At 44.8% G+C, this 12,580-nt stretch overlaps 1 protein-coding gene across 45 annotated transcripts in view; it reads left to right on the top strand.

The window, feature by feature from the left end:
* Positions 1-12,580, top strand: part of DEPDC5 (DEP domain containing 5, GATOR1 subcomplex subunit) — a 166,778-nt gene that overhangs the window by 55,298 nt on the left and 98,900 nt on the right. For 22 of the 45 annotated variants that reach the window (XR_010578375.1, XR_010578374.1, XM_074003906.1 and 19 more), the window contains exons 19-22: positions 1,160-1,196; positions 2,073-2,193; positions 6,835-7,055; positions 10,696-10,899. Coding sequence is in view for 39 of the 45 variants with exons in the window: in XM_074003906.1 (XP_073860007.1) it covers positions 1,160-1,196; positions 2,073-2,193; positions 6,835-7,055; positions 10,696-10,899 (583 nt within the window). In the remaining 6 variants the exon portion in view is untranslated. Of the gene's footprint in view, positions 1-1,159; positions 1,197-2,072; positions 2,218-6,834; positions 7,056-10,695; positions 10,900-12,580 lie in introns of all 45 variants that reach the window. The other 23 variants (XR_010578372.2, XR_012418813.1, XR_012418812.1 and 20 more) reach the window with 2 other exon arrangements.

Below are 12,580 nucleotides of genomic sequence, written 5' to 3'. Positions count from 1 at the left end.
CGCTGTGTCACCCAGGCTGGAGTGCAATGGCACGATCTCAGCTCACTGTAACCTCCGCCTCCTGGGTTCATGTGCCTCTCCTGCCTCAGCTTCCAGAGTAGCTGGGATTACAGGTGCCCACCACTGTGCCCAGCTAATTTCTTTGCGTTTTTAGTAGAGAAGAGGTTTCACCATGTTGGCCAGATTGGTCTTGAACTCCTGACCTCAGGTGATCCATCCATCTTGGCCTTCAAAAGTGCTGGGATTACAGGTGTGAGCCACTGCACCCAGCTAATTTTTGTATTTTTAGTAGAGATGGGGTTTCACCATGTTGGCCAAGCTGGTACTCCTGACAACCTCAGGTGTTCTGCCTGCCTCGGCTTCCCAAAGTGCTGGGATTACAGGCATGAGCCATTGTACCCGGCTACCATGATTATTTTAAAGAAGCAAGAGTTAATATTGTTGTGAAAGGTTTCAGGATCCTGAAAGATTACCAAAAAAAATTACATAAATAGAGATGGGGTCTCACTATGTTGCTCAGGCTAGTCTCAAACTCCTGGGCTCAAGCAGTCCTCCCGCCTTGGACTCCCAAGGTGCTGGGATTATAGGCGTGAGCCACTGTGCCTGGCCTTTATTTATTTAATCTGAAAAAGATTTTTAAGAAAATGTAAAAAGTGATAGCTTTATTAGTTTTTTCCTCTACCCTTGTACTTGATTTTGGCAAATTGGGTGATCTACAGAGTGCTCAGCTCTGGTAGGTGCAGGCAGACAGGTGACAGCACCGTAGTGAAGGGGGAAGCATGCAGCGTTTGGGTCAGGTGGGACCTAGCTGTGGTGGCACAAACACAACAGTGGATTGACCAAGAATCTAAAGATCTGGGCTTGAATTTTGGCTCTGCCACCTGCTGAATATGTGGCTTTGGGTAAAGTCCCTCATTCTCTCTGCAATTGAATATCCCCACTTGTAAGGAGTCCATTCCCTCACTGGACAGGGTTGTGAGAGTCAGCAAGATGTGATGTGAGAATAAAGGACCGTGGTAGGTAGGTGTCAGATGTTAGCTCCTGCCTTTCCATCAGTTACAGGCTCTCTACCCTGGGAGCAGCACATACACACTGTGCCTTGTGATAAGTTCTTTTCTAGCAAAGGAAGGAGTGATTAATTATCTATTTAATTTTTCAGCCTGCCTCTGAGAAAGCAAAAAATGGCCGTGATACATGTGAGTATTTTTTGAGATTTTTTTCCTTGCTTTTAAAAAAAGAGTCAGCTGGCCGGGTGCGGTGGCTCACGCCTGTAATCCCAGCACTTTGGGGGGCCAAGGTGGGTGGATCACCTGAGGTCAGGAGTTCAAGACCAGCCTTGCCAACATGGTGAAACCCTGTCTCTACAAAAATACAAAAAAATTAGCCGGGCATGATGGCGGGTACCTGTAATTCCAGCTACTCAGGAGGCTGAGGCAGGAGAATTGCTTGAACCCAGGAGGCAGAGGTTGCAGTGAGCCGAGATCACACCATTGCACTCCAGCCTGGGCGACAGAGCAAGACTCCGTTTCAAAAAAAAAAAAAAAAGAGCATCAGCTTACCCATGACAACAAAACTATGTGAAGTCCCATAAAAAATCTGTGGAAAAGTCAGGAGACCTGAGTTCCCTTTGTGTCATGTTTGCAGGATCCCTTAATGACCTTATATTTTTTCCTGTCATCTGCAAAATGAAAAAAACTTGTTTTTCTTTTCCATCGGCCATTTGTAGGGATCAGGTAGAAAGTTTTAAACTACTAAACATATTAAGATGATTTATTTTAAGAAGGGTCACAAAAGGATGAAATGCTATCCACACCTTACCTTTATTTAGTGCTATACAGTTCTATATTGCTTTGACATATACGTCATTTAGTCTCAACTTGATGAATAGGTTGTTACCCCATTTTTTCATGGAGAGGGTGATCACCTGTACCTTGCAGATTCTGGTGAAGATTATCTGAAGGCATCTGTTTGAAATGTATTTGGATGACAATTTATATTATTTGTGTATTTCAGCTCTCAGGCATCTGTTTGAAATGTTTTTGATAACAATTTATGTTATTTGTGTATTTCAGCTCTCGGGAGTCCAAAAGAATCTGAGAACGCCCTTCCCATCCAAGTAGATTATGATGCCTATGACGCTCAAGTGTTCAGGCTGCCTGGCCCATCCCGGGCCCAGTGCCTCGCCACCTGCAGGTTTTCTGCCAGATTCACTTGGGGGTGCATATAAAAATTATGTAGGAAACCCTGAAGTTCAGTAGTGGCCTCTAAGAGAGCAACCTTGAAAATCTTTTCTTGTTTTGTTTTGTTTCATTTTGGGTTTTTTGTTTGTTTTGTTTTGTTTTTTTGAGATGGAGTTTCGCTCTTGTTGCCCAGACTTGAGTGTAATGGTGCGATCTCGGCTCACCGCAACCTCCACCTCCCGAGTTCAAGCGATTCTCCTGCCTCAGCCTCCCAAGTTGCTGGGATAACAGGCGTGCGTCATCATGTCTGGCTAATTTTGTATTTTTAGTAGAGATGGAGTTTTTCCATGTTGGTCAGGCTGGTCTCGAACCCCCGACCTCAGGTGATCTGCCCGCCTCAACTTCCCAAAGTGCTAGGATTACAGGCATGACCCACTGTGCCCATCTCGTTTTGTTTTTTGAGATGGAGTCTCACTGTGTCGCCCAGGCTGGAGTGCAATGACACAATCTCGGCTCACTGCAACTTCTGCCTCCTGGGTTCAAGCAATTTTCCTGCCTCAGCTTCCTGAGTAGGTGGGATTAAAGGCACGCGCCACCACGCCCGGCTAATAATTATATTTTTTGTAGAGATGGGGTTTCACCATGTTGGTCAGACTGGTCTTGAACTTCTGGCCCCAAGTGATCCTCCTGCCTCGGCCTCCCAAAGTGCTGGGATTATAGGTGTGAGCCACCGTGCCTGGCCGATTCTTATGGTCTTCTGAGCCAAGGGAAACAATTCACAAATTCCACAATCTTCCTCTCATCGGGCTGGCACTATCCTTGGACACAGCGTTTCTTTTAAGTTTATTACTCTGAGTGGGCAAGAACTTTTCTTTCTTTAAGTCCTGCTTTTAAAAATTCGCTGCCTGAGGCCGAGGTGGGCAGGTCACGAGATCAGGAGATCGAGACCATCCTGGCTAACATGGTGAAACCCTGTCTCTACTAAAAATACAAAAAAGTTAGCCGGGCATGGTGGCAGGCGCCTGTAGTCCCAGCTACTCGGGAGGCTGAGGCAGGAGAATGGCGTGAACCCCGGAGGCGGAGCTTACAGTAAGCCGAGATCACACCACTGCCCTCCAGCCTGGGCCACAGAGTGAGACTCTGTCTCAAAAAAAAAAAAAAAAAAAAAGTGTGCTCTGTGGTGTTTTGGTCATATGGTAGTTGGTTTTTTTTGAGACAGGATCTCGTTCTGTCACCCAGGTTGTAGTGCAGTGTCACGATCATGGCTCACTGTAACCTCTGCCTCCTGGATCCTCTTGCCTCTGGCCTCCCAAGTAGCTGAGACTACAGGCATGCACCATCATGTCCAGCTAGTTTTTTAATTTTTTGTGGAGATGAGGTCTTACATATTGCCAGCTGGTCTCAAACTCCTGGTTGAAGCCATCTTCCTGCCTTAGTCTCCCAAAGTGCTGAGATTATAGGCATGAGCCACTGCACTCAGCCATGTGGTAGTTTTTAATTGTGATATAGTTAGATATACTAATCTATTCATTTCTGGGTCTTGTGTAAGAAAACATTCTCTACCCCAGAGTTACAGGTGAATATTTCATATTTTCTTCTAATATTTTATAGTCTTGGGGGATTTTTGTTGTTGTTTTTGTTTTTGTTTTTGTTTTGAAATGGCGTTTTGCTCTGTCTGCTAGGCTGGAGTGCAGTGGTGCAATCTCTTCTCACTGCAGCCTCTGCCTCCTGGGTTCAAGCGATTCTTATGCCTCAGCCTCCCAAGTAACTGGGACTACAGGCATGCACCACCACACTCGGCTAATTTTTATATTTTTTAGTAGAGACGGGGTTTCAATATGTTGGCCAGGCTGGTCTCAAACTCCTGACTTCAAGTGGTCCACCCGCCTTGGCCTCCCAAAGCGCTGGGATTACAGACTGAGCCAGCGCACCCGGCCTCATCTTGGATTTTATGCTTATGTTTATATTATTTATGTCGACTTTCTTTTTTCATGAATGTGTGAAACAACTCTAGCTTCTATTTCTTTCCCTGTATACCAAATACTGTGAATCAATTTTCCAGATTTCTTTTTTCTTTTTTTTTTTGAGAAGGAGTCTCGCTCTGTCACCCAGACTGGAGTGCAGTGGCGCGATCTCGGCTCACTGCAGGCTCCACCTCCCGGGTTCAATCCTTTCTCCTGCCTCAGCCTGCTGACTAGCTGGAACTACAGGCACCCACCATCACGCCCGGCTAATTTTTTGTATTTTTAGTAGAGCCCGGATTTCACCGTATTAGCTAGGATGCTCTCAATCTCCTGACCTTGTGATCCGCCCGCCTTTGCCTCCCAAAGTGCTGGGATTACAGGCGTGAGCCACTGCGCCCAACCAATTTTCCAAATTTCTTTTTTTTTTTTTTTTTGAGATGGAGTTTTGCTCTTGTTGCCCAGGCTGGAGTGCGATGGCGTGATCTTGGCTCATCACAACCTCCGCCTCCTGGATTCAAGCGATTCTCGTGCCTCAGCCTCTTGAGTAGCTGGGATTACAGGCATGTGCCATCATGCCTGGCTAATTTTGTATCTTTAGTAGAGACGGGGTTTCTCCATGTTGATCAGGCCGGTCTCAAGCTCCCGACCCCAGGTGATCCACCCACCTTGGCCTCCAAAAGTGCTGGGATTACAGGCATGAATGACCGCGCCCGGCCAGATTTCTTAATTCTGTAGCTTTAAGCACAACTGAGTGGAATAATATTATGTCTCTTAATTTTGTGGCAAATGAACTTAGAGTGACCACATGATTGTTTTCTGTCCTTTTCCCTCATCCAGTCCTACCCAGAATGCTTAGAGCTCAGAATTAAGTGCTGTCAGCAGCCTCTCTCCTGTGTGTGGATGCTGCTTAGGGGCTCAGTAAGAGCTACTGAGGGGCTTTTCTTTGTAGTCTTTAAAAATGCTCTCATAGTTCAAAATTGGTTTTCTTTTGTCTAATCAAAGATGACAAGACCTTGTGGTACCCAGGTTGTGTGGTCTCTGAAGACACAAATTGTGTCTTAATTGGTGCTCTACCTTTACACATGGCTAAGCATATACTGGTGTTTAAATATTTACTGTGGAAAGAACAAACATGTAGTCAGCACTTTGAATCAGTTTTCAGGCTCCGTTTAAGCTCTTACTAAAAAAATCCTTGCAGGAGGAAAGGGAGTAGCTCTGATGCCACAAGGGCAGCCCTGTTGGTGGGCTTACTCTTTCGTTCTGAGCTTTTGCATCTCTATAGGGCTTTTCTCCTTTTGATCCTTTTTCCTGTTGCTTTTAGAGGTTTTCCCCTTAGGGAATTTTATGTTTTAATAAGGATATATATATATGTTGTGTGTGTGTATATATATAATATATACATATATATATAAACTCTTATTAGGAAATGTTCAGACATGCTCAAATAGAGACTACTATTATGAACATTTATCACCATGTTGTCAGTCTTGTTTCATCACCTCTCCCACATTTAAATTTTGGATGGAGTATTTTAAAAACAAATCCCAGGATTGGCAGGGCACAGTGGCTCACGCCTGTAATCCCAGCACTTTGGGAGGCCAAGGCAGGTGGATCACTTGAGGTCAGGAGTTTGAGACCAGCCTGGCCAACATGGTGAAACCCAGTCTCTACTAAATATACAAAAAAATTACCCAGGTGTGGTGGCGGGCGCCTATAATCCCAGCTGCTTGGGAGGCTGAGGCAGGAATATCGCTTGAACCCAGGAGGTGGAGGCTTCAGTGAGCTGACATTGCGCCACTGCACTCCAATCTGGGTGACAGAGTGAGACTCCATCTCACAAAAACAAACAAATCCCAGGCAGCCTGTATTTTTTTTTCAATAGTGCGTACTTCAGCGTAAGTTTCTTTCTTTTTTTACATGTTATTTATTTATTTAGTGTCACCCAGTCTGGCACAAAGCTGATTAGTATACATTTCAACAAATAAGAATTAAAAAAACCAAAATATCGCAGTACCATTATCATTGGTAACAAAATAAACACTAATCCCTAAATGCCCTCTAATAGCCAGTGCATGCTCAGTTTTCTGAATTGCCTCAAAAATGTGCTTTTGCAGTTAGTTTGAAATGGGACCTAAACAAGATCCACTTTTTGCATTTGGTTATAATGTCTTTTGTGTGTGTGTGTGACAGTAGAATGCCTTGCTTTCTACATTTGGCTGATTGTTGCCTTGTAATGTTTAAGTTTTCCTCTATTCTGCAAATTCCCTGTAAAGTGGCAATTATCTCTGGAAGCTTGATTAGATTTAGATTCAAATTTGAGGGTGAGAACACTTCTCAGGCACTGTGTACCTTCTCCCACATCACATCCTGTCTCTCTTCTCATTCTGTTTTTAGTGATGTGAGATTAATCAGTGGGATCAGGTGGGGTCGGCCTGGAGCAGTCCTTTCTTTACAACTATGATCCTAGAACTTTGGCCGCATAATGTCTGTCATTTCTCCCCTTTCTTATATAATATCTCAAGCTGTTAAGGGTAAAGTACCACATATAGGTTTCCTGCTTGTAGATCACACTGGGGATTTTTGTTATTGGGTTCCCATGTGGCTTGGGCTGGTGATGGGTTTTAGAGTTTTAACTTGAGGTAGGACAGCATCCCTCGCTTGATGGTAACTTTTTGTCTCTTGCCTGGCAGGTCTGTGCGAGAGCGAGAGAATCACAGTCGAAAGAGTGCCAGCTCCTGTGATGTTTCATCCAGCCCTTCCCTACCAAGCCACACACTACCCACTGAGGAAGTGAGGAGCCAGGCTTCTGATGACAGCTCCCTGGGCAAGAGCGCCAACATCCTGATGATCCCACACCCCCACCTGCACCAGTATGAAGTCAGCAGCTCCTTGGGATACACCAGCACTCGAGGTAAGAGTGCTGAAGCACAGACTGAGCCAGGGACATCTTTCTTAATACAGTGGGTGACTGGAGTTGGGAGGGTTGGTCAGAGGTGGGGTGTAAATCCCACATCTTAATTATTTCTTTGCCAGTGCAGTAGGTACAAATCACTTTAGCTGTTAGCTATGTGTATATTATACTTTTTTTTTTGGTGACAGAACACCCAGGCTACAGTGCAGTGGTGCAATCACAGCTCACCTCAGTGTGGCCTTGAACTCCAGGACTTAATCGATCCTCCCTCCTCAGCCTCCCAAGTAACTGGGACTATAGGCATGCCACCACACCCAGCTGATTATTACATTTTTTTGTAGAGATGGGGTTTCACCATTCCCAGGCTGGTCTTGAACTCCTGGGCTCAAGGGATCCACCCATTGGCCTCCTAAAATGCTGAGATTACAGGCATGAACCAATGTTACTGCACCCTGCCTCTATTATACTATTTTTTGTTTAGCCTTTCTTCATCCATCATTTAACTATATACCTTTCCATATATTAATAGAAAGCTTTTCTTAGGCCTAGGGTCAAAAGGGTTTATTTCCTTATCATTTCCATTTATGCCATACATAAAACAACCTCTGTCTTATGTTGCATTTTAGTTTCTCACTTACTGGTCCAGCACAGTGACTCACACCTGTAATTCCAGCACTTTGGGAGGCCAAGGCGGATGAATCACTTGAGGTCAGAAGTTTGAGACCAGCCTGGTCAACATGGTGAAACACTGTCTCTACTCAAAATACAGAAATTAGCTAGGCGTGGTGGCAGGTGCCTGTAATCCCAGGTACTCAGGAGGCTGAGGCAGGAGAGTCACTTGAACTTGGGAGGTGTAGGTTGCAGTGAGCCGAGATTGCACCACTGCACTCCAGCCTGGGTGACAGAGGGAGACTCCATCTCAAAAAAAAAAAAAAAAGTTTTTCACTTACTGGTTTTTTTTTTTTTAACTTTTATTTGCATTTATTTTGTGCTGAATTTATTCCCATACTATCAGTTTTTGTTTCTTCAATTTTTTTTCTTTTTTTTTTTTTCTTTTCTTTTTTTCTGAGACCGAGTCTCACTCTGTTGCCCAGGCTAGGGTGCAGCGGCATGATCTCGGCTCACTGCAACCTCTGCCTCCTGGGTTCAAGTGATTGTTCTGCCTTAGCCTCCTGAGTAGCTGGGATTACAGGCACACGCCACCACACCAGCTAATTTTTGATTTTTTTTAGTAGAGATGGGGTTTTGCCATGTTGGCCAGGCTGGTCTCGAACTCCTGGCCTCCAGTGATACACCCACCTCGGCCTCCCAAAGTGCTGGGATTACAGGCATGAACCACCGTGCCTGGCCTTGGGATATCTTTTTCTTCTGTGCAATGTCCTCTTCTGGTTTAGGAATAATGTGTTCCTTTTCCATGAGGATCATCTTGGTGTGGCAGGAGGAGCTCATGTATGGGTTAATCTGACCATGAGCTCTTTACATCAGGCAGCACATCTTGGGTGCTTTGTTCACCTGGACATGCTCAATGACCAGAGAATCTGCACCTAAACCCTTCAGTTCAGCATGACTGTGCATTTTTAAGCACAGTCTGTGCTTAATTCTGTACTGTTTTTTGGCCACTGACCCCGTGTGCAACCATGCTGTTTGGCCTGGGACCACCTACTATCTCCATCATTGTAGTGTGGAAATGGTACACATTGTTTCTGTAAAGCAACGTTTCCTTTTTTTTTTTTTTTGAGATGGAGTTTCACTCTTGTTGCCCAGGCTGGAGTGCAGTGGCACAATCTTGGCTCACTGCACCCTCCACCTCCCGGGTTCAAGCACTTCTCCTGCCTCAGCCTCCCAGGTAGCTGGGATTACAGACATGTGCCACCACACCCAGCTAATTTTGTCTTTTGAGTAGAGATGGGGTTTCACCATGTTGGTCAGGCTGGTCTCAAACTCCTGACCTCAGATAATCTGCCCACCTCAGCCTCCCAAAGTGCTAGGATTACAGGTGTGAGCCACCGCACCTGGCCAAAGTGACATCTTTCATATACTTGGTGGCTTTTTGTATATGCATACCCTTGATGGCCTGAGCAGTTTCATGGGTCGTTTCTTTTTTTTGTTTGTTTGTTTTGAGACAGGTTCTCACTCTGTGGCCCAGGCTGGGGTGCAGTGATACAGTCTTGGCTCACTACAGCCTCAACCTCCTGGGCTCACGTGATCTTCCCACTTCAGTCTCCCAAATAGCTGGAACTACAGGTGTGCACCACCACACCTGGCTAGTTTTTAAAGTTTTTGTAGGAACGGTCTAAGTCTGTTTGCCAGGCTGGTCTTGAACTCTTGGGCTCCAGTGATCTGTCCACCTTGGTCTCCCAAAATGCTGGGATTACAGGAATAAGCTACTGTACCTGGCCTGTACTCATCTTTTTTTTTTTTTTAATTGGGTTTTTCTCTTTTATTTCCTTAATAACTAACTAGACTATGTTCTTTTTTATTTTGTAAGTTAGAGCATCAATTCATTAATTTACAATGAACAGTAAAACTTTTATGGAAATCTGAACATTCTCTTCTTTCCTGCAAAGTAACTTGAGGAATGAAATACAGTATTACAATGTATGAGGTTCTGTGCTAGGCACTGGGTAGATAATGATGGCCAAGACAAATTCCTTGGAGTTTGCATCTGCTGGACCCACTTTTTCATCTAGGTGATTGCTTAGTGAATATGGGATGCACACAAGAAGAGTTGGTTGTGGATTTCAGTTCTTTGATCCACTCAGGCATGCTGTCTCTGTCTCCATAATGGGACCTGTCTGCCATTGCGCCAGACGGGTGGAGTCTAAATATCATACCATCTCCTTGCCTGGTCAAGGCTGGAGGCGTCCATTTCTTCATTCTTTTTTTCTCAGTAATTTTTTTTTAGCATAATACCATTTGATTGCTTACTCATGTCCCAGCCCACTAAGTCAATGGAGGGTCTATTGATCCACTCAGTCATTCAGGAACTCAGGTTCCTTCCATCCTGGGATGCCATAATTATGAACCTAGGTTTCCACAAAGGGAAAAAGAATGCACATCATTCGTGGAGATAATTGTGGCCCAGGCCTGGATTTGAAGCATATCATTTCTACCTGTGGTCTGCTGGCCGGAACTAAGTCATTTGACTTTATTGCAAAGAGGCTGGGAACTATAGTCTTGTGTCCAGTAGGAAAATCAAATGGGTTTATAGTGAAGATACTGACTAGCTCTGCCAAGATCTGCCCTTCTGGTTACCACATAGCTGTTTTTATTGTTCCTCCCTCTTAGAGAATATACTCGTTCCTTTCCCAAGGGAAACAACTCAAGTCCCATCATTCAGTCATTGCTTCCAGCTCAAAGTTCAGGATCTCTAGGCAGTGTCCTTCCCATCAGATTTGGTTGTGACTTCATTGTGCCAGTAATTTAGAACCAAAACTCCCTTCTCCCAAGTATTTAAAAGCAAACAAATGGAAACGTACTTCATTTCTTTATAGTTTGACAGTTTTACTAATTTCTCTCACTCCCTGACATTTATGATGCCCAAGATTCTTGTCAGCCTTGGCTTATCAGTCTACCTAGTTCTGGTTTCACTGTGGTTCTGTGGTTTTTCTTTGTGACTCAACTCCATGATAACTGGCAGATGTCCTGGAGAACATGATGGAGCCACCACAGCGAGACTCCAGTGCACCAGGGAGGTTCCACGTTGGCAGTGCAGAATCCATGCTGCATGTTCGACCTGGTGGATACACGCCCCAGAGAGCACTGATTAACCCCTTCGCTCCCTCTCGAATGCCCATGAAGCTTACGTCCAACAGAAGGCGCTGGATGCACACTTTTCCTGTGGGTAAGTTTGTTGCTTAAGAGAGAGTCTTGGACTAGGAACTCCTAGCCCTGGTCTTCAGTGTCGGTCACCCATGTGTCCTTGGTCAGGTGCCTGTGTTACTCCACCAGTAAGATGGGATAACCATGCCCACTTTGGCCATCCTAGGGGTTCTTGTAAAGATCCTTGAAGATGCACTTGGGAATAGGCTTTGTAACTAATTAGCTTTATAAACCTGAGGGCTTTTTTGTTTGTTTGTTTCAGCTTTTTTTTTTTTTCGAGACAGGGTCACTCTCTAGTTGCCCAGGCTGGAGTGCAGTGGTGCGATCTCAGCTCACTGCAGCCTCAACCTTCGGGGCTCAGGTGATGCTGCCACTTCAGCCTCCCAAGTAGCTGGGACTACAGGCATGTGCCACCATGTCTGGCTAGTTTTTTGTGTTTTTAGTAGAGACAGGGTTTCACCATGTTGCCTGGGCTGGTCTTGAACTCCTGGACACAAGCAATCTGCCCACCTTAACCTCCCAAAGGGCTGGGATTATAGGTGTGAGCCACCGCATCTGGCTCTTCGTTTCTACTTGAGAGGAACTATGCATTGCCACCTGCTTTCTTTCCTAAGTTGGATGTCCCTCATTCTTGTTCATTCTTTCTTCTCTTAGCTCTCTTGGATACTAATATCCTGTCTTGGTTACAAGGAGTTATGTTATTTTGTTTTCTCTTAGGTGTCTCTGACAACTGAAAAAAAAATTTTCACCCAAACTCACTTTTTCCTAGTCCGTTCTTTTTTATCTATATTCCGTTCTCAAGAAGACAGTAAGGTTTTCTCAAGCTGTGGCTAAAGTTAAACTTTAGCTTAATGGGCTGTCATTGAGCTGGAAAGGAACAAATGCATTAAACTCCAGGATTTTGTGTGTGTGTGTGTGTGTGTGAGACAATGTCTTACTCTGTTACCCAGGCTGGAGTACAGTGGCGTAATCTCGGATACCTGTAGTCTCTGCCTTTCGGGTTCAAGCGATTCTCCTGCCTCAGCCTTCCAAGTAGTTGGGATTACAGGAATGCACCACCACGCCTGGCTAATTTTCGTATTTTTAGTAGAAATGGGGTTTCACCATGTTGGTCAGGCTGGTCTCGAACTCCTGGTCTCAAGCAATCCACCCGCCCCCAGCTTCCCAATTTGCTGGCATTACAGGTGTGAGTCACCGTGCCTGGCGAAATTTTTATTTTATTTTTTTCATGGAAACCATCCTGCTGAATACCTGGAAATGCCTATTTTCTTTTGTACTTGTCTTTAATATTTGAAAGTTAAATCAGTGAGAAATAGATCTGAATAATTTGACTGTAACTGGGGGTCATGCTTAAACCCCGTTTTGCCCCCTTATCTCTGCTGTAATCAGTCACACTCCTTGTTTCTTTCTGTGTCCTTTCCCCTCCATTATTATCTCCACTGGTTCCCTTCTAGGTCACTTAGAACTCTTGGTGTTTCTTCAGTGACCTTCAGCTTTTCATGCTTTTGTGCTTCTCCTCCTCCCACTCTTCATGTACACTTTATTGGAACCATGTTCTGCAAACAGTTTGCTTTGCTTCTTCCTCCTCTTTAGCTGGCCTTTCGGTAGCCAACGCCCTCCTTCATCAGGCTCCCCTATCTTCTTCATTCCTATCCTCAGAGGCTCTCTTCCTTCTTGGCTAATCTTGTGGTCTCCTGCATGTT

The sequence above is a fragment of the Macaca fascicularis genome, chromosome 10 (assembly GCF_037993035.2).
Source record: "Macaca fascicularis isolate 582-1 chromosome 10, T2T-MFA8v1.1".
NCBI lineage: Eukaryota > Metazoa > Chordata > Mammalia > Primates > Cercopithecidae > Macaca > Macaca fascicularis.
The sequence above is the reverse complement of the archived record's forward strand: the minus strand, read 5'-3'. Positions and strand labels throughout refer to the sequence as shown.